The sequence below is a fragment of the Podarcis cretensis genome, assembly GCF_951804945.1.
Source record: "Podarcis cretensis genome assembly, chromosome: 7".
Taxonomy (NCBI): Eukaryota; Metazoa; Chordata; class Lepidosauria; order Squamata; family Lacertidae; genus Podarcis; species Podarcis cretensis.
Window position 1 is genome coordinate 78,071,737 of NC_137176.1, and position 24,991 is coordinate 78,096,727.

General features: G+C 44.5%; 1 protein-coding gene across 1 annotated transcript in view; it reads right to left on the minus strand.

Annotated features, from left to right (window-relative positions):
- Nucleotides 1–6,069, minus strand: part of ENPP2 (ectonucleotide pyrophosphatase/phosphodiesterase 2) — an 87,337-nt gene extending 81,268 nt beyond the window's left edge. The window contains exon 1 of the mRNA XM_079984220.1: nucleotides 5,794–6,069. Within this exon, the coding sequence (XP_079840346.1) occupies nucleotides 5,794–5,814 (21 nt within the window). The 5' untranslated portion in view covers nucleotides 5,815–6,069. The remainder of the gene's footprint in view (nucleotides 1–5,793) is intronic.
- Nucleotides 6,070–24,991: the final 18,922 nt, after the last annotated feature.

Consider the following 24,991-nt stretch of genomic DNA (forward strand, 5'->3'; position numbering starts at 1 on the left):
TAGTATAAAATTTGTTACGCTGTACAACAGCACAGGATTGTTGGCCAGGTTTTGAGAAGAGAGGGACTTTTTTTCCACTTACGGTGGGAATGTCCCCTGGTTTCATCATTTTGGTCTGATTTCTATCAGGAAATATAATCAAATCAAGTCTCTCCTTTGCTGAACATGTGGGATGATCAAATGCAAGTTTCTCCTTCTAAAGAACTTCTGGCAGGGTGTTGGCTGCAGCCAGAGTTTCCATAGCTCAACAATGGAAAGCACTACAAAATGTACACCTTTCTTTATGGTTCAAAAACTTGTGGGGTTTGCCTAATGCAGAAAAAAGGCCCCAAAACCATAAGCTGCAGGTCTGAAGAGGGATGGAAATCCCAGAATGTTTATATGACTTTATTTCCTGTTTTGCATTCAGATGCACAACGCTCACTATCTGTACCATCTTAGGAAATATGGATTTCTTGAGTCATTCTTGTGTGTACCTATGGTACTAGATGTCCTGCGCTTCTAATGTAATTTAATTTTCCAGTAATTTAATTTTCCAGCATGGTTTATTTGTATTTGTTGCTATATGTCAATAAATAAACATGGTTGCACTATGTCGACAGATTTTTTAATGGCGCAAACCCAAATTTCCTCTATGCACTCCTGCAAAATAGTGACAGTCTGGAGGCAGAATTGTTGTGCTATTTAAGGATGCTTGTAAGTGCCCCTAGTGTTAAAACGACACCTGTGCACTTCACCTGTGCATTCCCCTCCAAGCTCACCTTGGAGACTTAATAGACAGGTAGGTTAAGAAACCTTTCCCCTACTCTCCAGGATACACATTGGTGGAACCAGCCATAGGCTCAAGTGCCGTGATGTCACCCAGTTAATATCACCCCCTCTTCACTTTTCGGGGATAAGTTAACCAATGAGCTCATGCATAGCTGTGAGGTGGCTCAGCCTTGCCATTTGGGTGGTATGACCTTTAAAATTCAAAAAATGTGTGGCTTTTGCTTATAAAACAAGTATGGTCAAAGGACTATGTAATTTGCTCACCTGGTGAGGGACTCCCTGGGTAAATGAGTGCAGCTATCCATTTGCAATGAGTAAACTGTGTTATATTCCACTTGGCCAAGCCAAGAAAAGAATATATCTTCTTTTGAAGTAAATAGTTGCTTCTTCTTTTTTGCATTTTCACTTTATAACAATTGTCAGCTTCAGATTGTTCCTACGGCCTTGTCCCTTTTTTATTATCTCTCATTGGTTTTATTAAAGTTTTCTGCACGTTCCAGTGTTTTGTATTGTAAAGAACTATCCTACCTGTCGTTTTACTTGGTTGCATGGTGCTGAAACAGAACTAACCTTTGTTTGAAGTCTACATTGTTATGTTGTTCTGACATTTTTAGGGGTGTGCTGGGAGGCTTGGCTAATTAGGCGTTAGAAGCACACTTGAACTGGAGAAAGTGGGGAGCCTAACCAGGCCAGAAGCACCCACACAACCACTTGACACCCCCCCTTTTTCTTCACACACTGCTACTTCCCTCTGAGTTACTAAGCTGGGTCCATATTTTCTCCTATGCCCATGTGCTTGTAAAGCGCTTTCCTCCTTGCCCATGTGGCTCCCATCCCTCTCTCCCTTCCATGCGAGTGGATGTATTTGAACCACAATGGGACTTGCACTGCTGTCGGAGATGTCTGTAGTTGTTCAACTTTGTGTGCACTGTACCTTTAGAACACATTCAAATCATATTCTGTTCCTCAAAGGACTCTGGCTTCTGTAGTTTACCTGTTGCACAGCTACAGTACCCAGCAACTCTTAAACTACAGTGCCCAGAGTTCTTTGAAGGAAATAAAAAAGGTAAAGGGACCCCTGACCATTAGGTTCAGTCGTGGCCGACTCTGGAGTTGTGGTGCTCATCTCGCTTTATTGGCCGAGGGAGCCGGTGTACAGCTTCCAGGTCATGTGGCCAGCATGACTAAGCCGCTTCTGGTGAACCAGAGCAGCACACGGAGATGCCGCTTACCTTCCCGCTGGAGCGGTACCTATTTATCTACTTGCACTTTGATGTGCTTTCGAACTGCTAGGTTGGCAGGAGCAGGGACTGAGCAACAGGAGCTCACCCCATCACGGGGTTTTGAACCGCCCACCTTCTGATCGGCAGGTCCTAGGCTCCGTGGTTTAACCCACAGCGCCACCCGTGTCCCTTGAAGGAAATAAGGTGATTCAAATGCTTTGAAGTTAAAATGTGTATAGAGCCTATGCTGGGGTATCTCAGTGGGTGCAATGTAGGCTCTTAGCTCAGTGGTAAAGCACCTGCTTTGCATGCAGGTCCCAGGTTCAATTCCCAGTCATCTTCGGGTACGAGAGAGAAGGCCCCATACCTGAAACCTTGGAGGCCACTGCCAATGAGTGTAAACAATGCTGAGCTAGAGAGAACCAGCGGTCTTACTCCGATTAAGGCAGTTTCCTACATTCCTCTTCCTGGCAGCATACTTGTGGACCAGTGTTTCTCAAACTTGGGTCCCCAGCAGGGCCAGCGGTCCAGGATGATGGGAGTTGTAGTCCAACAACAGCTGGGGGACCCAAGTTTGAGAAACATTGCATGGACTGTGTGGGAGAGGTATGGGTGAAGCAGGAACTCCAACATCTCCACAGATTTCCTGCCCTCACCATGTACAGTGGTACCTCGGGTTAAGTACTTAATTCGTTCCGGAGGTCCGTACTTAACCTGAAACTGTTCTTAACCTGAAGCACCACTTTAGCTAATGGGGCCTCCTGCTGCTGCCAGAGCACAATTTCTGTTCTCATCCTGAAGCAAAGTTCTTAACCTGAAGCAATATTTCTGGGTTAACGGAGTCTGTAACCTGAAGCGTATGTAACCCGAGGTACCACTGTATTGGCTAGTGCTTCCTAGGCACCCTCAGCAAGTGCCATTGTGATCGGTAGATGGAAACACACAGTTTCCCTTTTCAGCCTACACTGGAAACTGTGGCTACTGCGCTTTCACATAGCTGCTAGAGCAGCATGGGAAGCAGCATTTCTTGCTAGCCCAAGCTCTGGTATAATAGCAGTCTTCCGAGCTGAAAGGCTGCATGCTGTTTTGGGAACAAGTCCCACTGAATTCCTAAAAAAATAAACATGCGAAGAATCACTCATACTGTACGATCCCTTTATGAGAGTAATAAATATTTTAAAGGCCCAGTTCCACTAAGAACTAAGTTAGACTTGCTGAGACTAATCTACCTACCCGTTAATTTTAACGGGTCTACTCTGAGTATAATTGCTGTTTTGTGCTCAGGATTTCCTTCTCTCCCATGCCATGTGGTTATATCTGGTAGCAAAAAGTCATTACAAATTAGGCCACTTATTATTTAGCTGCTGCGGAAAGAAATAATCAGGTAAAGTCCTCACACCCACACCACACCCCAAAAAATCCATCCAGCAAAAAACATACAGCACCCCTAGAGTTGGGAGTTTAAAAAAAATTACTCATTGCGGATCAAACTCATGTTTATTGTGAAACACAATCTACTTCTGAGGGTAACTAGGAGTTTCCTGGATATGATTCATAGCTTTTAACCGAAGTGCTGCATTGCATCTTTCGGGACAAGGGCTCCAAGAGAACAACGGAAAAGGCATTATTTAAGAACTGGTCCCTTAGCAAGAAGCAATTTGGAGTTCCCCTTCATAAGGAATTTTCCTATGATGGAAAAGAACAAGGGAGTAGTAGACACTATGTAAGCACAGCTTACCAGTGAGGTACCCACCCAGACAGGGGCAGCTCCTGGATGTTGTGCTGCTGGAGGCAAAATGCCTTGCTGCTGCCTCCTGCCCCCTTCTCCATCGCCACAAGCTTGCCCTGCCAAAGCCATGCCACCGCTGCCACCGCCCACAGCAAAGGAGGCGGCGGCGGCAGTGAGCAGCGTGTTCCTCAGGCCCAGATCTGCCCCCTGAAGCAACTGCCTCAACTCGCCTCATGGATGGGCCAGCGCTACACCCAGTGATGGGCCATGAAAATGGGTGGTTAAGAACTCTGCAGCGACTTCACTGAGATGGAAGAATCGACATGTTTAAATCAGAGAAAAGTCACAGTTAACGTTTGTTAAAGATTGGAAACCTCTCATAGACTTTTTGCGTGGAAAAAATGGAAATAATGATATCTGGATTTGAGGAGTGGAGATCATGTTTGTTTATAGGAAGTGCCTTTGTTGGCTGTTGCAATGGATTGGATGAAGTCATTTTATTTTTTTTTAAATAGTGGACCGATGAAGAATCAGAAGTTCTTTTTTTTTTTAATCTTATTTTTCTATCTTGATCTTTTAACCTCTTTTCTACACTTTTTAAAAATTTCTTTCTTTTTCTATTTCCCACCACTGGCTTTATCAGCTTCTCAGGTTTTGCTGCTAAATATCTTTTGAAGCTGGGGACGCAGGTGGCGCTGTGGGTTAAAGCCTCAGCGCCTAGGACTTGCCGATCGAAAGGTCGGCGGTTCGAATCCCTGCGGCGGGGTGCGCTCCCGCTGCTCGGTCCCAGCGCCTGCCAACCTAGCAGTTCGAAAGCACCTCCGGGTGCAAGTAGATAAATAGGGACCGCTTACCAGCGGGAAGGTAAACGGCGTTTCCGTGTGCGGCTCTGGCTCGCCAGAGCAGCGATGTCACGCTGGCCACGTGACCCGGAAGTGTCTCCGGACAGCGCTGGCCCCTGGCCTCTTAAGTGAGATGGGCGCACAACCCCAGGGTCTGTCAAGACTGGCCCGTACGGGCAGGGGTACCTTTACCTTTACCTTATCTTTTGAAGCTATCCTTGGCCTACTCCTGTAATGAAAGGCACACATCACCACTGCTAATTACTTAAGCAGTGTGTTGGCGAGAAACCATAATTTAAGGACAGAAGCAAATGTTGACAGTTTGATTGCTAGGAAATGCAGGAATCATTATTCTAAAGTTTTTTCACATAGGTACCCACGTAGGGAGAATCTGAGAAGCACAATATTATGGTAGGATTGGGTCTCGTTTTTACAAAGTTAGCCAGCCCAAGATATCATCTCCATAAAAGATCTCATTAGGAAATACATAAAATGATCTGTAAGGTCACCATGCTGCTCTAAACAGCAGTTCCTATTTTGTAAGCACCAGGAAAGAGGCTTAACTGCTGTTTGAAGGCATTATCACTTTGGGAAGGAAGTCCGCACACATTTCTCTGATAAAATAAGCTTAACTACAAGGGATCACAGACCCAGCGCTTGCGCAAATTAAACCCTCCAACATCAGACATAGCAGATATAGGCCGACCACCTTTAAAGCAATTTTACTCCAGAACAATGCCTCCAAATTCTTTGTGCTCTGCAAGAAAGTTGTTTCGAAGCCAGTGATATAAATCTAAAAGTCACAATCAACTCGGAAAAGATTAATTTCTCTCCAATAGTTTGGACTCCGTCCCTAATACTTAGCTTGCGACATTCACTGTATCCAACGTGGAATGCTTTTCTGACTACTGTTCTTAATACTACGCTACAATTAGATGTGGCTTGCCTTAAATTCTCCACATATTCGTGATGCAATAAGCAATCCCCACAATTGTAAATGCTTCCTGCCTTGCCTCTTAGCCTAAAGCCATTTCTGCCTATGCAGAGGTCTGCTTGCAAGCCACCTAACATTTCCTCAAAAGTAAATCCCAAAGTAGGGGTGTAATAAGAGTGCAGCTTCAAAGCAGTAAAACAGGCAATATCCCTTCCCCCCCCCCAGCATCACATATTCATGGTGTAGCAATTAAATGAAAAACAGAACAAGGCAAAAGACATATGTGTGTCTTACCAGTTTGCTTTTCTTATCCATGGGTTGAACAAAAGGCTGCTCAGGCCTATTTTCTCTTTCTGGTGGTCTCCGAAAGCTTTCCCTCTCCTCGTGTGAGATGCGGCCACCCTGAGTCTGGCTTGTGTTGTTTTGTCCAGTGTATCGTTTGCGTTTGAGACTGGTCCGGTGCAGATGAACTCAGGGTGCCAGCTGTCCCCGAAGGACAATGGTTCAATGGGAAGATGTCTTTCAAACAAAGGAGCTACTTCCAGGATTGATTCACTCGCTCTCCCCAGACCCACACCACACACAACCTTTCCCTGAAATGACTCCGTGGAAAAAAGTGTCATCGCTTCTCACCCCCCACAGAGGCCGGCTTTTGAAAGCATAAGCTGGCTAGGCAAGTTTAATGAGTTTGACCACCACCAGCAACAGCAGCAGGAGCAAAATTCAAGGGAGGGTCTCTTATCCAGAGGTAACAATGCATAGCTAGCCGGATTCCAATGGAATAGTTTCATGGGATGACCTTTGGTAGAATTGCTCAAAGCCCTTTTTTTTTGTGGTAAAATGTCCTCAACTTATCAACAGCCCAGACTGAAAAATGCAAAGACTGCTTTATAGCAGACCCTCCCTGTAGAGGGAACCAAAAGTACCTGAACAGCACAACCCTACGCATGTTTACTCAGACCACGCACACACCATACATTTAGAGCATCCCCTCCCTGCAAAAAAAAAAAACCCCAAACACACTGGGGAACTGTAGCACGGTGAGGGGTAAACTGCAGTTCCCTCCATTTTCGCAGCAGGCGACCTGGTTTAAACGTAGGGTGTGCACTCTTTAAGCTAAGTTGCACTCTATTCAGTGGTATTTACTACCAGGTAAGGCTTAAGGCTACAACCCTATGCACACAGAAATGTGATGAGGCAGATCTGATAATGCCCCTAGGATTGCAAGCATTTTATAACAGCCACCTGTCCCTGGGTCTTAGTAGCAGTCGGACCTGCACCTGCAAGAAAATAAGCAGGTGATGCTTTTTGCTGGTGCAGAGATGGATTTTTCCCTACCCTCTTACCACCTGGCTTTCTGCCTGCCAAGCTGTTCTTAGAAGCATAGGAGCTGGACCTGTATAGAAAAGGGGGAAGGATGAGAGGAGATGCTTCATGCATTAAACTCTTGATGCGTTAGCAAGTACCAGACAGAAACTAAAAGCGTGGGTGAAGTTAACTTTTGGGACAGACTAGGCTCAGGAAACATTTTGTTGTGCTTTTGTGATGCTTCAGTGGCACCATTTTCTTCTAGCTGCATAACCAATAGATTTTGCTGTTGTTGTTTAGTCATTTAGTCATGTCCGACTCTTCGTGACCCCATGGACCAGAGCACGCCAGGCACTCCTGTCTTCCACTGCCTCCCGCAGTTTGGTCAAACTCATGCTGGTAGCTTTGAGAACACTGTCCAACCATCTCGTCCTCTGTCGTCCCCTTCTCCTTGTGCCCTCTATCTTTCCCAACATCAGGGTCTTTTCCAGGGAGTCTTCTCTTCTCATGAGGTGGCCAAAGTATTGGAGCCTCAGCTTCGGGATCTGTCCTTCCAGTGACCACTCAGGGCTGATTTCCTTCAGAATGGATAGGTTTGATCTTCTTGCAGTCCATGGGACTCTCAAGAGTCTCCTAGATAGATAGATAGATAGATAGATAGATAGATAGATAGATGATAGATAGATGATAGATAGATAGATGATAGATAGATGATAGATAGATAGATAGATAGATAGATAGATAGATAGATAGATAGATAGATAGATAGATAGATGATAGATAGATTAAATTTATATCCCACCCTTCCTTCCCAAAAGAAACCAATTCTGCACAATCCCGATTCTGCAGAGAAGTTGGAATTCTGCAACCTGCATAAATTAGGCAAATGGAAAGGGGTTTGTTTGCAATTTATGGATAGAGGCAAGCAGCCATGTATGGCATCGAAGCCCCAATCCCTGGAAACCTCGTTCGTCCATGCCTCTCTGGCTTCTGAGGTTTCAACAGGCACTACTAGCTTTGCAAACATGAGAGCTAGAAACTTGCTATCTTAAAAAGGAAAAACATGAAAGCTGAATTAACATCACACTTGTACCCAGTTTCAGTACATGGTGGCTGCTGGTTTTCCAGGGACTTGTGAGTTAAACGTGGAACTAAATTCCAACCCCTGCCTTATCTTGTTTTTATTTATGAGTCACCAACTCATTGTGATATTTTGAGAAGCAGAGCAAAATATACTCAGAGCTGCATATTTGGAGAAGGCATCACAAGGTCACAGTTTCTTTCTGAAAACTGCTTACATGTGAAATATGAGCGGCATGGATGTCTTTCCGCAGAAATCGTTTAACAGCCAATTCCTCTTCCGGAGAAACTCTGGGAATTGTGGTTCTGTTAGGGGAATGGGGGGGTCTCCTAACATCTCCCAGCACTCTTAGCATACTGGGAGATGCTTTGGGGGAAGCCATAAAGCGGCATGATCCTGCTTTCATTCTATAGTGCAGATGGGGCCCAAGTTATCCCTTCAACTTGTGAAGAGTGACAGGGCTGGCAACACTGGGTGAAGCTAGGACGCTCATCCTCTCCCTTTCAGGCACCTAGGATGCCTGAATGGGGTTATAGAATCATTTAGAAGACATCTGAAGTCAGCCCTGTTTAGGGAAGTTTTTAATAATTCAAAGTTTTATCGTATTTTTAATATTATGTTGGGAGCCACCCAGAGTGGCTGGGAAAGCCCCGTCAGATGTGCAGCATACAAATAAAATTATTGTTATTATTAATTTTTAGAGCTGGAAGGGGCCTGCAGCAATATTGTAACTCGAATCCAACTGTTTATTAGGAAGCCTTATTGGGAATATAGTAGTTGTGGTCTGCAAACCATGAAAAGCAAACAAAGAGTCAAGCCTCAAGTTGGTGCTTGAAAGTTGCCATTTGTTTTGTTAATTGGTCATACTGCACTGGACATTTTTCACATAAAAGTATCACCCCATTGCTTTTGTCAACCCCCCCCCCCCCCATGTTTATGCTCATGTTTTTATAACACAGGCCTTGGAAATGCCTTCCGCCTCTCGAATATTTAATTCAAAAAATGAATTAACAGAGCTGGTCCTACCATTTGGCAGAGCGAAGCATCTGCCTCAGGCAGCAGATGGTGGGAGGTGACAGGCCACTTGCCATTATTTCCCTAAGTTAGCCTGCTCTGCATCTCCTAAGCTAGCCTACTGTCTCAGGTGAGGTGGAAATGGTTGCCCCATCACCAGTGTCGAAATAAAATTCAATTGCCAGTCTAGTCAGATTCTGTAGGAGGCTGTGATTGTATTTTGTATGTATCTTCTACTTTGCCTCAGGCAGCAAAATATCAGAGGGAGGCCTTACTTCCCAAAGTAGTGGAGTAAACCAAGCCTGTGTCTTACAGTCAATGCATATTCTTCCAGTGTTATGGAACAATTCCATATTCGATCTTCCAGTGTGAATCATCGTTCGAATATATTCATATTATGTTGTTAAGTCCACCCATAAACATGCCCTCAGTGTGCCAAAATTGCACAGCCGCTCATTTTACAGTAAACAAATCCTTCCTTGAAACTGATCTTTCCCACAAAGCCTTTGGTTTAACACTTTTTGACTTTGTCCCATCCCAAGAATGAAATCGTAAATACTTTTAACTGCAATTGCACACATCCAATCTCTCTCTGTGCTTCCATTCTTTCCCTACTTTCATGGTCTTCCTGGAATTTATACTGTAAACGTATTGGGGCATCTATCTCCTTTTGCCCCACTTACTTTTTTAAAATGTCATGTGGACTGATGACACTATATAAACAAGCAACCTCATCTTATAGATATTTTGGATTATCCCTCCTAGTAGGAAACTGTTCTGCTACTATCATGGCAGCAAGACCCTTTATCCAAAGATCCCAGGGCGGTGGACAACATTAAAAACACATTACAGAACATCAATGAGAAAAACATAATAAAAAGCATACTGACAAACAGCCTTATAATATAATAATTTTTTTGTGTGTAATTGCACAGTGTGCCCTAATATGTGTACAAAATTCAGAGAAGGGCAAATTTTGAAGGATGGCTGAGTTTCGGTTTGCATATTGTTTGAGAGAGTGCAAATTTGGTGTTGTTGTTTGTTGTTTAGTCGTTTAGTCGTGTCTGACTCTTCGTGACCCCATGGACCAGAGAACGCCAGGCACTCCTGTCTTCCACTGCCCCCCGCAGCTTGGTCAGACTCATGCTGGTAACCTCGAAAACACTATCCAACCATCTCGTCCTCTGTCGCCCCCTTCTCCTTGTGCCCTCCATCTTTCCCAACATCAGGGTCTTCTCCAGGGAGTCTTCTCTTCTCATGAGGTGGCCAAAGTACTGGAGCCTCAGCTTCACAATCTGTCCTTCCAGTGAGCACTCAGGGCTGATTTCCTTCAGAATGGAGAGGTTTGATCTTCTTGCAGTCCATGGGACTCTCAAGAGTCTCCTCCAGCACCATAATTCAAAAGCATCAATTCTTCGGCGATCAGCCTTCTTTATGGTCCAGCTCTCACTTCCATACATCACTACTGGGAAAACCATAGCTTTAACTATACGGACCTTTGTTGGCAAGGTGATGTCACTACTTCTCAAGATGCTGTCTAGGCCTGTCATTGCCCTTCTCCCAAGAAGCAGGCGTCTTTTAATTTCATGACTGCTGTCACCATCTGCAGTGATCATGGAGCCCAAGAAAGTAAAATCTCTCACTGCCTCCATTTCTTCCCCTTCTATTTGCCAGGAGGTGATGGGCCCAGTGGCCATGAAATTCGTTTTTTTGATGTTGAGCATCAGACCATATTTGGCGCTCTCCTCTTTCATCCTCATTAAAAGGTTCTTTAATTCCTCCTCACTTTCTGCCATCAAGGTTGTGTCATCTGCATATCTGAGGTTGTTGATATTTCTTCCGGCAATCTTAATTCCGGCTAGGGATTCATCCAGCCCAGCCTTTCGCATGTTGAATTCTGCATATAAGTTAAATAAGCAGGGAATAAGTTAAATAAGCAGGGAAATTTGGTAAATTTGGTAGATCCACTTTTAAAAATGGGACCTGAATTCAAGTTCTTCCCTATCCCTACTCATGAGTAACCAACCCCTTCTACTTCCTCAGTGTCAGCACTGTGGTTAGGTTGTGGTTTAGGTCGCCCACTAGATGTTGGAAACGATGCAGGTCCCTGGCTCGTAGTTCCTGATGCTACTCTCCCTGACTTGCTGTGTTGTACCTTGTCTGAACTCCCTGCGATATTGACCTTGGACGGTTGCCTGGCTGCCTTGGGATCACGTTGGGACATAGATGGATTCTCTGTGCTTGGCCTTGGTTTGTTTGGAGGGTGCTGCCTCTGTAACCTGATTGGTGAGTGGACACATACATCTGCAACTGGGACCCTACTCCCTGTATCTGTCAGGGATTGGCTGGATGAGGAAGAGTGCTGGGAGCCACCAGCCCAAGAGCTCCCCAGAGAGGGCTCAGAAGACGACACCTTAAAGCCTGGTGCCTGGTGGTGGGAACTGAAGACCATTCTGAAGAAGGGATGAGCTGGGAACTGCTAGAAGCAGGGGGTTTGAGCAATCAAGGGGCATCAGGAGAAGGAGGGCCTTCCAGAACAGAGTTACAGGCCATTAGCCATAGTGTGAGTGCAGACAGTCCCAGTCCTGTTGACTCCCCACCACTCCCACTTGAGGAGAGTCATGCACATTGCTGAGCAACAGGCCAAACAGGCCCAGAGAAGGAGCTCACTCCCGTGACGCAGTCTTTGTCCGCTTGGGAGGGATGCAGAATGAAAGTGTCTGTTTCAGCAACGTCTCAGCTATCTTAAGACAAACCGACAGACTCTGCTGTGTTGTTATTTTCTGCTCTACGGAGGACCTTAAGGTCCATAAATAGCAACACCCTAGTGGTCCCGGGCCCTAAGGAAGTCAGATTAGCCTCAACCAGAGCCAGGGCCTTTTCAACACTGGCTCCAGCCTGGTGGAATGCTCTGCCTCATGAGACCAGGGCCCTTTGGGATCTGATTTCTTTCCACAGGGCCTGTAAGACAGAGTTGTTCCGCCTAGCCTTTGGCTTGGAATCAACTTGATCCCCTCCCCCTCTTTCTTTTTTCCTTCTTCCTTCTGTGACGGAACTCCTACTTGGGCTTTTTCTGGCCCACGTAGGACCAATCTGGATAGCTAGCCTTTGTGAAGACTTGACGTTTTCATCCCCAAAAAAGTTTTTGAGTTTCTGCTGAAATGAGGCGGCATTTTAATCTTGTTATTTAAGTTCTGTTTCAATCAACTGTTTTATATTTGGTGTTAGCTGCCTTGAGCCTGGTCTTGGCTGGGGAGGGCAGAGTATAAATAAAAAATATTATTATTATTACTATTAATTGCATTCCATGCCGTGTGTGTGTGTGTGTGTGTGTGTGTGTGTGTGCCTGCCCTGTGGTTGACCTGGCTCCTTGACAGCTCCTTGACAATATCTCCTGCAGCATTACAGAAGGTTCCCTGGGCTGGTAGTCAACCGCTGATTGCTGTAACCACCTTGGTTGGGGCCCAGAAGTGTTGACCCCTGAGGTGGGCCCTGCCAACATTGATCAATTTTTTCTATCCCTGGTTTCCCAAGCAAGGCCCCATCTAATGTTCTGTACCCTCGGACACTGGGAGGTAGAGGTGCTTACTTAAATGCAAGAGATTTGCTTTTCCGTGTATGCACAGTCAACCTCTGAAATTCCTCCTGGAGGACAGCCAACTATCCCCAGCCAACTCGCCAACACTGCCAGCCTCCTGTGACTCAACTGATAGTTGCAACCCATCATTTGGCAATTGCTGCCTTAGATGAATGTGGCTTGAACTGGACAGCAGTACTGTGGTGCCCACTGAAGCCCAAAGGTTCAATTAGCAGAAAAAGTTTACTCTGAGATGGTATTTGAGAGGGTCGGCCTTGTGTCGCATCCCGCAATCAGAATGTATGCTTTTGAGCTGCATCTATAATTTAGCTTTTTTGGCATAGCTTCGTCGTGTTCACTTTCAAGGGGTGTGGGGAGAAAGAGGAGGAGCTTTTGTTACTGCGCTTTGATCGTCGACTCGGCAATGTCCTGCATTTTCCAAGGGATTTATTGGTAAACAAAAAAGCCCCATGCAAGCCAGCGACTGCAAAACAGAAAATAAGCTTGCTAACTAACTCATTATCCTTAATGAAAGAGATTGGCAGTCCAGTCCCTTGCAGAGTTAAGGAAGCTTACCGAGGCAAAACGGTTTGAGCATATTACACCGATCCTAGCCCAATTGTACTGGCTGCCAATTAGTTTCTGGGCCCAATTCAAAGTGCTGGTGGTTTTGACCTATAAAGCTTTAGACAGCTCAGGACCACAATACCCTAAAGGACTGCTTCTCCCCATATGAACCTACCCAGACCCTGCAATTATTCTCTGAGGCCCTTCTTCATGTGCCTCCTCCATGAGAGATCCAGAGGGTGGCAAAAGATTAAGGGGCCTTTTCTGTGGTGGCTCCCTGTTTGGTGGAATGCTCTCCCCAGGGAGATTCGCCTAGTGCCTTCATTATCCACTTTTAGGCGCCAAGCAAAATGTTCCTCTTCCATCAAGCCTTTAACATCCTATAAATGTGTTTGAGGCAAGAGGAGAGGCTATTGTTTTGTTATTGTTTCTATTATGTCTTTTGTGTTTTTATCGTGTGTTTTTACGCTGTGAACTGCCCTGAAATGAAGGGCAGTACAAAAATGTAATAAATAGATAATAAATACAGAAGGTTACAGCTATAAATCTCAGGTATGTAAGCCTGGCTGGAGCTCTGTGCATGCTTAAGAAAAAGCACACTGTAATGGAGCTCACTTTGACTTTCTCTCAAATAAACATGCATATAACCAGGGTGCAAACTTCACTGAATAACAGCCTCCAGCCTGTGCACTGTGATTTAGGCTTATAAGTGCACACGTTAAGGTTTGTTTACAGGTGTATGTGATCTTGTGATCCTTAAGCAAACTCTCCTTGTCAGGGTGCAAAGAGAAGAGCTCAAATTTTCCAGGGAATCCAATGGGAATCTCTTATTTTATTCTCTTGCTACCGGTAATTATGCTGTTTTAAATATGTATTTTTATAGTTGATTTCCCTTAGTAATGTTTTCTTTTGTAAGATTTAAGATTTTAAAAAAATATTGTTAACTTTGCTGCATTAAATATGCATCCTGCAGTTGTCCTCCTTGGTAATGTTTTCTTTCGACATCTTTATGACAATATGTTGGTTTCCTGTTAATTATGTTGCTTTGAACACATACTTTGACTTTCTTCAGGATTGTTTTATTTGGGATTGTTTTATTTGCTGTTTTAATGTAGGTTGTAAACAGCTTTGAGATCCCTCTTCAAAATATAAAGCAGTATAGAAATGAAAACAATAACAATAACAATAATATCACATTGTATTTTTGTATCAGATCTATGATCACAGGGCACCTTGGTCAAAGAACCAAGCTGTTTTGTAGACAAGCAGGATTTTGAACTATCCACATGTATCGGAAAGAAAATAGCCTATCCTTGCATATGTGAGCAACTCTTTTATCCTCTTTCGTGTGTGATCTTGTAACGTGCAATTGCACATAGAAAAATAAACATGAGCCAGTGTGCGCATGTGCAGTGCACAAGCATGTATGCACATATGTGCAAAGAGAGATGGCCATTGCCATTAAAAGTATACCTGCAGGAAAGAGTCAAAGCTGAGTGATAGAGCAACAGGTATTTTTGCATGCTGAATATCTCAGGTTCAGTCCTTAGTGCAGGTATGGGGAACCGAACACCCTCTCTATGTGGCCCTTGGAACTTTTATCAGGCCATGCCCCTCACTGGCCCTGATTCCTGCCTAACTGGGCATGTACTCTCAAACTCTGATAATGGGGTTTGAATATGTGTAGAAGGGGAATATTTACATTTGTTGCTGTGTGAGCAATTTGCCTTAGGCCCTGTCTATCACCTACTCGTATTTTTCACTCTATAAGACGCACCAGACCATAAGATGCACCTAGTTTTTGGAGGAGGAAAACAAGAAAAAAATATTCTGAATCTCAGAAGCCAGAACAACAAAAGGGATCGCTGCGCAGCAAAAGCAGCGATCCCTCTTGCTGTTCTGGCTTCTGGGATAGCTGCGCAGCCTGCATTCGCTCCATAAGACGCACACACATTTCCCCTCACTTTTAAAGAGGGGAAAAGTGAGTCTTATAGAGCAAAAAATACGGTACATGCGGCCCTCAAAATGTTGCCCAGAAGCTAATGTGGCTCTCGGACTGAAAAAGGCTTCCCACCGCTGCCCTAGTGTCTTCCCATCTCAGATAGCGGAGGTAGGAAAGATCTCTGCAAAACAGTATGGAGAGATAGTCAGATAATACTGAGCTCAGGCAGACCAATGGTCTGGTGTGTTTTGAGACTGTTTCATTGATAGGAGCCATATATCTATTACCCAGATGGCCTGTGCACTATGGCTCTTTCCTGTATATTTGCTGAGCATTAATGCTGGGGCCATGGCACGATTTGCTGTTGGTGAAATTGTATTTTGCAGTCGTTGCATATCCCTCTCTGAGATTGTTGGAAACAATGAAGAGCAGGTAACGAGTGCTTTAAATAAATAAAGATTTTTTTAAAATACTGGTCTAGTAATGCTGACAGGGCAATGCTGACATGAGAAGGGATTACATCAGTTTGCCCCACCCATGTGAGAGCTCTCCTTTAAATGTTATTGGCAGCAAGCCCTCTGCGGTGTTTCTTGTTCTGTTCAGGTATTAAAGACTCTGTAATACAGGCCGGTAATCACAGGTCACAACTGGCATCTTAAATACTACTAAAGAACCAAGTATGTAATTTTTATGGATTGTTCCTGTTCAGCGAGCCCTTTTCCATAAGGACCAAACTTTCAATGAGCAACAAGCTTTGCACCAAGGGTGAATCTTGGTCCAGTATATCTGAAGGAGCGTCTCCACCCCCATCGTTCTACCCAGACACTGAGGTCCAGCACCGAGGGCCTTCTGGTGGTTCCCTCACTGCGAGAAGCCAAGTTACATGGAACCAGGCAGAGGGCCTTCTCGGTAGTGGCGCCCTCCCTGTGGAATGCCCTCCCACCAGATGTCAAAGAGAACAACAACTACCAGACTTTCAGAAGACATCTGAAGTCAGCCCTGTTTAGGGAAGCTTTTAATGTTTGATGTATTACAGTATTTTAATGTTTTTTTTTTGGAAGCCGCCCAGAGTGGCTGGGGAAGCCCAGCCAGATGGGCAGGGTATAAATAATAAATTATTATTATTATTATTATTATTATTATTATTATTATTATTATATCATTTGGAAACCTGCGGCCACAAGTTGCTGTTGACTGCATTCCCAGTCAGTCACAACCTTCTCTCACAGCTCACCCAAACCTTTTAAAGGAGAGATGAGGCACTTTGGAGAACGGTTTGCCACAATCCCAGCTCACTCGCCTGCCTGTTTCTGTTGTCATATTGGAGTTGGTGTGGTCACCTATTGGCAGCCACGTGAACTGCAGCATGGCGACAGCCTTACATTTTTATATACCCCATTTTATATCCCCATTTACGCATGTATGAGGTGCGCACACATTGCTGCAAACCTGGAAGTGGCACGGGAAGAGACAAAAACAGCCCTAAAAGTGTGTGGAAATGACAAAAATGGCACAAAAACAGCATCTAGCAATCCCACGAGCCTTTGCAAGTGCAATCCCAGGAGCCCTTGCATTGACCTTTGAGGCCAATGAAGAGTTGGACTTTGAGCAAGGAGGTTTGGAGAGAGTGATTGTGGGTGGATCTTGTATGTGCTACTGGTTTTTCAAGGGTTCCCAGAGGTTTAGAGGGTGTTTGCAAGCTTTCTCAATGGTGTTCCCAATATACGAAATTTCGCTTAAATGTGTGGTGCCTGGGAATGTTTATGGGGAGGATCGCCTCTCCTGGTATGTCCCACGGAGGACCTTACGGTCTTCAAACAAAAACATCTTGGAGGTCCTGGGCCACAGGGAGGTTAGGCTGGCCTCAACCAGAACCAGGGCTTTTTTCGGCCGTGGCCCCGATCTGGTGGAACGCTCTATCACAAGAGACTAGGGCCCTGCGGACTTGACAACTTTCCGCAGGGCCTGCAAGACAGAGCTGTTCCACCAGGCCTTTGGCCAAGGCACAGTCTGACCCCCTCCTTTGGTAATCCTCACAGAACTCTAGCCCAATGGTTGCCATTAATTTGATTTTGAATTGATTTTAAAATGAATTGATTTTCGAATGCTGTGTTACTTTTATTCTTGTTAGCTGCTCTGAACCCGGCTTCGGCTGGGGAGGGCGGGATATAAATAAATTATTATTATTATTATTACTACTATTATTATTATGAAGATGAGAGTGCTGTTTCACCTACGGGCATCTACTGGTTGCCCACTGTGAGAACAGGATGCTGGAACAGATGGTCCTTTGGCCGAATTCAGCAGGGCTCTTCTTACATTCATACCAGGTATAAATTGCTTTACCTTGTTTATTTTAAGCTGCGTTTTGGGATAGTTCAAAAATGCTGCAAAGCAATAAATGGGAGCAATAAATGGGGATTGTCCAAGGTATCCTGGAGCTTGGTGTGCCTTGTATTGTGCAGAGTTTCACCCTCGATGTTCTAGGTCAGGAAGCGGGTCAAAAGAGACAGCATCAGTCCACAGCATCTCTGAGAGAGTGGAATAGTACTGGGATCTGATAAGCTCCGGGATGCTCAATGCACCCAAATCCAGTTCTACTTTTATCTAATCTTTCCCCACTCTCATCCGTTAATCCATATTATACCCCTAGATTCAGAAGGGGGCCTCCCAGTCAAAACATAAACCCTTATCTCCAATGCTAAGTCAAAACCTTTAGCTCAGTGGCACCTTCCCAAGCACTGCCACCCCCCCCCCAGCACCCATCCAACTTGTTCCCCCCAGCAATTCGCAATCAGTTGCAGGCTTGAGCAAACACAAGACCACGCTTTGCCACAAATTCTCATTCTTGGACATTGTGTACAAGTTTCCTGAAGGAGATAATGCCCTTCCTTGCCTGAGAACTGTAGCTAGGGGATCCTGTAAACAAAACAGTCAACTTGAGCTTTCGCATGGAGAACGGTGCCAAAACAGCCACGTCACAAACTCCAAGGTTGCGTGTTATCGGGAGCGGTGAAGCCAGCATTAAAGGAACATTTGTAACTGCTGTGTGACAACAGTAATTGCCATCTTTCCATGTCCGAGAACAGCTGAGGGGAAAACAAAGGAAATACAGAGCCGAGATGTAGCCACATGACTAGACTTCTGTTGGCGAAGGTTGGTTGAAAAGGCCCAAGATGAAGTGGACACATCCACAGAGGAATTTCTCCTGCTTTCATTGGAAGGCTTTAATCATGAACTGCCCTCTCCTTTTTCTTTTCGCCACTGGTTTCCCTCTGATTTAGGTTATGTGAAAGTGGGCAGCCTAGAGTAACCTGGTGTCTCAGAAACTGGGTCTCTGCTGGCACAGATGTGGGTCACATCTGCACAATACATGGGAGCATAAGGTTGAGGAACACTGGCATAAATAAACTTGCTTCCATTGGAGATTGCAAGTGGTCCCCTCCTCCAAACCAGCAAATACTATTCCAAGTAAGGGCACTTTCACAGTCATGATTTTGTGGAAAGAATCCTGGGAACTGCTGTTTGTTAAGAGTCTCTTAGCACCCTTAACAAACTATCGTTCCCAGAATGTTGGAGAGGGGGTGGAGATCAGATCTATTAAAGTGGCATAAGAGTGCTTTAAATATCTGGTGTGGATGTGAGCTTTCAACTGCAATTTCCATCTTAGACCTAGTGACTTTAACAACCACCCTAATTTTTCTACTTTTTTGCTGTCCCCCCCCCCTCATTCAGACACCTCCTGCTTTGTGAAACATCTTTGCCTGAAGAAGAGTTCTGGAGACCCCGAAAGCTTGCCACATTTTTGTGACTTTTTGGTTGGTCTTAATAAAAGCATTGCCCAACTTACTTTCTTTTACAATTACCAATGTTCCCTTAAGGCAAAGAAATGACTGGTAATTATTGTTTTTTAATGATGTCCTAGCAGAATTTCAAGGAAAACATATGCACACTTTAAACCAGGATTGCTTTACATACACAGCACACATTTAAAGCATATTTAGAACACATTGCTTTCCCTGAAGACACCTGGGGAACTGTAGTACACTCTTCACAAAGCTACAAATCCCAGCACCCTTAACAATCTCACTCCTCACACAGCATCCTTTGGGGCAAGTCATGCACTTTAAATGTATGATATGTACACAGCCCTGGTCTTAACATGTGCTGTGCTATGAAACAGAAAAAGTGTACCTTGGTTACAGTAAGCCTACAACTTACGGGGATTGCATCTAAAGCCAAAATTGTGTATAGTGAAAACACATTGGGTTCAATGGCAGGCGCGGTTGCAAAAGTCATTGCTCCCAGAATCCCCACCCCATTTTATTCCACCCCCCCCCCTTTTGCCATGCATGTAAAGCTGAATGCACACAAGTCAAATGTGCTTAAGTTGTGGGCTTACTGAACTTAGATGTGGTGGAAATGCAATGGAAGGGAGATGGCAAACTTTCTTAGACTCGGTGAAAACAAACATGTGAGGGCTTTCATGAGCATTTGCACATCCAGTTGACAAGTCACGGTAAAAGTAAACTTGCCTGCTCTTTCTCATCATCCTTTCTCCACTATGATACAAAACAGGAATTAGTATGCTTGCTCCGACACCTCAAGGGTTAGTTGAGTAGCACAAAAGGTTCCCAAACACTTTCGTAGCAAGTGAAGTCACAAGGAACCTTGTGGGCTTCCTTCCTCTCAGCATATGTGTCTCCTCAGTTTATTTTATTACTCCTTTTAAATCCCCTCCCCTTTCCTTGTCAAGTTGTATGTGCTTCTGGAGAGTTAGGAAGATGATGGTTTTGTTCTCTCTAAAAAATAAAGAGAGAGAGTGCTGTTTGGATGGGTAACCATCGAAACTAGAGTGAAAACCAAAATTCCCCTTCAAGCCAAATTCACAGGAGTTGTCCTGAGGTAAAAATTCTGAGGGAAGCCAGCCGTGTTTTAAAAATAAAGATTATTAACAGTCCTCAGGGCAGGGCAGGGGAGAGCAGAGATTGCTCTCAACTGTAAAGTTAACCACTAGATTTTGCCTCAGGCAAAGTTCACAGCAACTAACTTCAAGGACGCTGGACTGGAGAACAAATTTTCCAGGTGGCCATAGAATCTCTCAGGGCCAAAACGGACACAGCATGGGCTAAAGACCATATCAGCAATTTCCATGCACGTTTAGATGCGGTTAGCCAGTTGGGCACAATGTTCACACAAAAATGGCATGTGGCTGAGAGGAGGGGCAGATTTAGGGTTGTGCAAGTGGGCATGCATGCTTTGGGAAGGAAGCGTGAGGCTCTGAGAAAGTCCTAAAGTCCTCCCGCCTCCTTCCCCAAACCTGGTTAGCGTATTCCCAGCTTTGGCTCTAGGACCCAACCATAACCCTTATGCCTTCTTCCCAGTGGCATAGCGTGGGGGGTGAAGGGGGGCCGGCCGCACTGGGCGCAACATCTGGGGGTTAGGGTTAGGGGCGCAAATCCATGGGTTAGGGGGCACAAATCCATGGGTTAGGGGGCGCAAATTACTTGCCTTGCCCCGGGTGCTGACAACCCACGCTACGCCACTGCTTCTTCCCAAAGCTGGTCACCTCCTTTCCCCTTTGGGAAAGCAGCATGAAGGTTTGGGGTGGGGGGCAAAATTTTGGCCTTGCACAGGGCACCATAGTGCCCAAGTCCGCCGCTGCTGAGAGGATAGGGCCATCAATGACAGCTGTGGTAACTTTTTACTGCATCCATTGTTGGAGGTAGTTTGCCTCTGAATACCAGTGAGGAGAGTGCTATAGTACTCGTGTTAAAGCTTGCAGGCTTCCTCGTGGAGCTGTTTTTGGGTTTCCCCTCCCTTGGGATTCCTTTTCTAAATACAGTGGTACCTCGGGTTAAGTACTTAACTCATTCTGGAGGTCCGTTCTTAACCTGAAACTGTTCTTAACCTGAAGCACCACTTTAGCTAATGGGGCCTCCTGCTGCCACTGCGCCGCCATAGCACGATTTCTGTTCTCATCCTGAAGCAAAGTTCTTAACCCGAGGTACTATTTCTGGGTTAGCGGAGTCTGTAACCTAAAGCGTCTGAAACATGAAGCGTATGTAACCCGAGGTACCACTGTATTTTTTGTGGATTTCTGCAAAACATAAAAATTAGGGTTCCCGCCAAGCCTGCTGATATCTCCTCCTTGTGCATGAATGATTGTTTTGGCTACATGACCATCTCCACTTGGGAAGCTTCCTTATACAGTCATACCTCGGGTTACAGATGCTTCAGGTTGCGGACCACCGAAACCCGGAAGTACCGGAACAGGTTACTTCCAGGTTTCAGTGGTCACGCATGCGCAGAAGCGCCAAATCGCAACCCACGCGTGCACAGACGCACCACTGCGGGTTACGAACATGCATCCCACACAGATCATGTTCGCAACCTGAGCGTCCACTGTACCGAGTCAGACTCTTGGTCCATGTAGCCCCATATTGTCTGCACTGACATGCAGTGGCTGGCCAGGGTTTCAGGCAGGGGTCTCCCTACCTAGAGATGTTGCGGATTGAACTTTGTCCCTTCTGCTTGCAAAGTAGATGTTCTGCCACTGAACCATGGCCCCATTCTGCACTCGCAGCCTGAACATTAGAAACAGAGGGAATGAATTCGCACCCTGCGGTGTGTTTGTTATAGATAGTGTTTGTGATGTGTGGATGCTGCAAAGGTTGACTTTTAGGGTTAGGGGTTAGCAGGGTCAGAGTTGGTGTTGAGAGATGAACACCAAAATAAAATAAATGTGAAGCCTTGTGATGTTCTTATTGTGGGGGTTGCTGTTGAACTGCAAAGTCCACAGAAAGTGTTGCCTCGAGTGAACTAAAGGAGTTTCACTCGTTGGCTGCTTTTCTACCCGTGACATTATTGCTCTTTCAGCTAGGGTCCAAAATACGCAGCAATTTGTTCCCCACATTGTTTATCAGGAAATGGACCCGGAACTGGAAGAACAGGTCAAAGGTTAGCATTAGGACGAACGGGAAAACTTCATACATCAACAAACATTTTCTGCCTCTTGTTTATATATAAAAAAGTCAGAAACTCTTGTAAAAAAGGAAGTGCTATTTTTTAAAAAAATCCCACTGCTTTTCCATCTTATAAATTATTTTGCCAAATTTTTCCTGCTGCATATTGACTAAATGCTTCATCAAATGTTTAGAGGTAGAAAGAAGAAATAGGACTGAAATGTATAGTGCAAGTTTCCCAGTTGCTCATTTAGAGGCATAAAAGTTGTTCTTTTTCCTGGGGGCACTTGAGGCTACAGAGGACTGGCACGTTTTCTTTTCTCTTCAAAATGTTAAATGTGTGGCACTTACTGTAAAAGCTTCATGGGGGAGTACCAGTACTGTTATTTTTTTCTTAAAAAAAAAAGCACAAAAAGCACATCTGACACTCAGATGAACCTAGTGCCTAGGATACTGGAAGGAGTACATAGGCATCATAACTAGTAGACACTTATAGCCTTCTTATTAATCCTCCTCCTCCTTTTTCTCTCCTTCTGCAGTGTCCCACATCCCTGTTTGATGTACCATATATTAGACGCCTCTTCAAGTTTTCTCCATATTTCTATGCATTCACATAAGCTCGGCTATAAGTTTTGGATCGTCCAGCCATCATGCAATGGGTAGTTGTCCCCTTGGTCTTTTGAAATCGCAGGCTCTCCATACCAACAGCTTTATTCCATCTGTCTGAATCACCTCTTGTCAAATGTCCTGCGTATGTCCATTTTATAACCTTATCTTCCATGAATATATCTAATCGCATGGCAGCAAATACTGTGGTGGCGTTTATGAGCCGACATTTAAATACAGTGGTACCTCGGGTTAAGTACTTAATTCGTTCCGGAGGTCCGTTCTTAACCTGAAACTGTTCTTAACCTAAAGCACCACTTTAGCTTAATGGGGCCTCCTGCTGCTGCTGCGCCGCCGGAGCACGATTTCTGTTCTCATCCTGAAGCAAAGTTCTTAACCCGAGGTACTATTTTCTGGGTTAGCGGAGTCTGTAACCTGAAGCGTATGTAATCCGAGGTACCACTGTATCTGATACTGAGGTTTTTAAAGGCAATGTGTAGATTTAGCTAAGAAAAACAGATTGCAACTTTACGCATATGTTAAATATCAATCGAAATCATTCAACCCCCATTGCAAACAAGGTTTCATTACCAAAATTTACAGACGTTCAGTTGTTTGCAGTGAGCAAATCAAACAAAAGCAATTGAAATAGCTCAACACAACCAATGCTTCAAATGATTTCCCCAAATTCAGCTGAAAATGCAGGTGACAACCAACGTACATATTTGAAGATAGGAAATACAACTAATGTTAAAGGTTTTACATTAAGCTAGTACAGGAAAATGTAAAGCTTTATATAATAATATGTGTTGCATTGTATATTGTATATTATATATTGTATATATATTGCATTGTATATGTATATGTATATGTATATGTATATGTATATGTATATTGTGTTGCATTATATTCTTACTAATATTCAGATTATCATGACTGTGTATGGCATGTGTAATACACACAAACACACACCACAGTGGTACCTCCAGTTACAGATGGGATCTGTTCCGAAGCTCCAGTCGGATCCCGAGGTTTCTGCAACCAGAGGAACTGCTTCTGCGCATGCGCGTGGCACAGTAAAGTGCTTCTGCGCATGCGGCAAAACCCGGAAAAGATACTTCCTGGTTTGCCGCATTCGCATCCTGATGGATACAAAACTGGAGGTGTGTGTATCTAGAGGTACCACTGTATCGTGGTAGTACATGTCATGTAAAGAATTTTTCCGTCCTGAATTTCCAATTATTCACCTTCACTGGATGGAGTCATTGGGGGTTTGTAATATGATAGAAGGAAAAGAACTTCTTCTCCTTTTTCTCCACACTGTGCAAAAAAAATTTCACCTCTGCAACATTCTCTTTTACTAAAACCCTGAATGTTGTAACCTTTCCTCATGGGGAGTTGCTTGACGGAAGGCTTCAGCGTTTGGGAGTCTTTAGCTCCACTTAATCCGAGCCACACACACTGAATAACGCGAAACAATAAATAAAGAGGGGTGAAGGGAGGGTTTGGCTGTCATTTTAACACAGTTTGGCTCAGGGACTCCCAGAGAAGCAAATAAACACGCCTCAAGAGAGAGGCAAGAGACTACAGTCCATTTGGAAAAAAGTAACTACTAAGATATAAGGAGCAATAAATCATAAGCGCATAAACTGCAATAAATGTCTACAGGACAAAGGTCTGTCTGCACTACATTTGCAGTTTCCAGTTTGTTTCCGAGATTGTTTCAGAGCTTTAAAAAGTGCTAAACAGCTTTAGACCAGGGCTGCCCTCATTCCTTCATATGAGCCTGCCCAAGCATTAAATTGTGGTGGTAATAATAATAATAATAATAATTTATTATTTATACCCCGCCCATCTGGCTGGGCTTCCCCAGCCACTCTGGGCGGCTTCCAGCAAAATATTAAAATACAGTAATGCATCAAACATTAAAAGCTTCCCTAAACAGGTAGCCTACATTGTGCCCTCCAGATCACAGATTACAGGAATTTCAACTAAAGCATCCATGACAGATGGCCATCCAACCTCTGCTCAAAAACTTCCAGTGAAGGAGAGTTAACCACTTCTCGTAGGAGTCTGTTCCACTGCTCTTACTGTCAGAAAGTTTTCCGAATGTTTAGTCAGAATCTCCTTTTTTGTGACCTGAAGCCAGTGGTTCGAGTCCTACCCTCCAGAATAGGCTGGGATGGAAGACGACTTTCCCTTTTTATGTTTCATTTAGTGGGGCCCCGTAACAAAATCCTGCAGTTTGCAGTGCTTCTGTTCAATGAGCCAGGTCTTCCCCTCTCCCAGTTGGTCCCCAACAACATCTTACACTCGCTGAGCATGGTTGTGAGCCCCTCTGCCCCCCATTTTGACAGGGGCATAGGATAGATTGCCTCTTGTTTTATGCTGATTATTATACACAGGAAGAATATACAATACACAACAGCAGA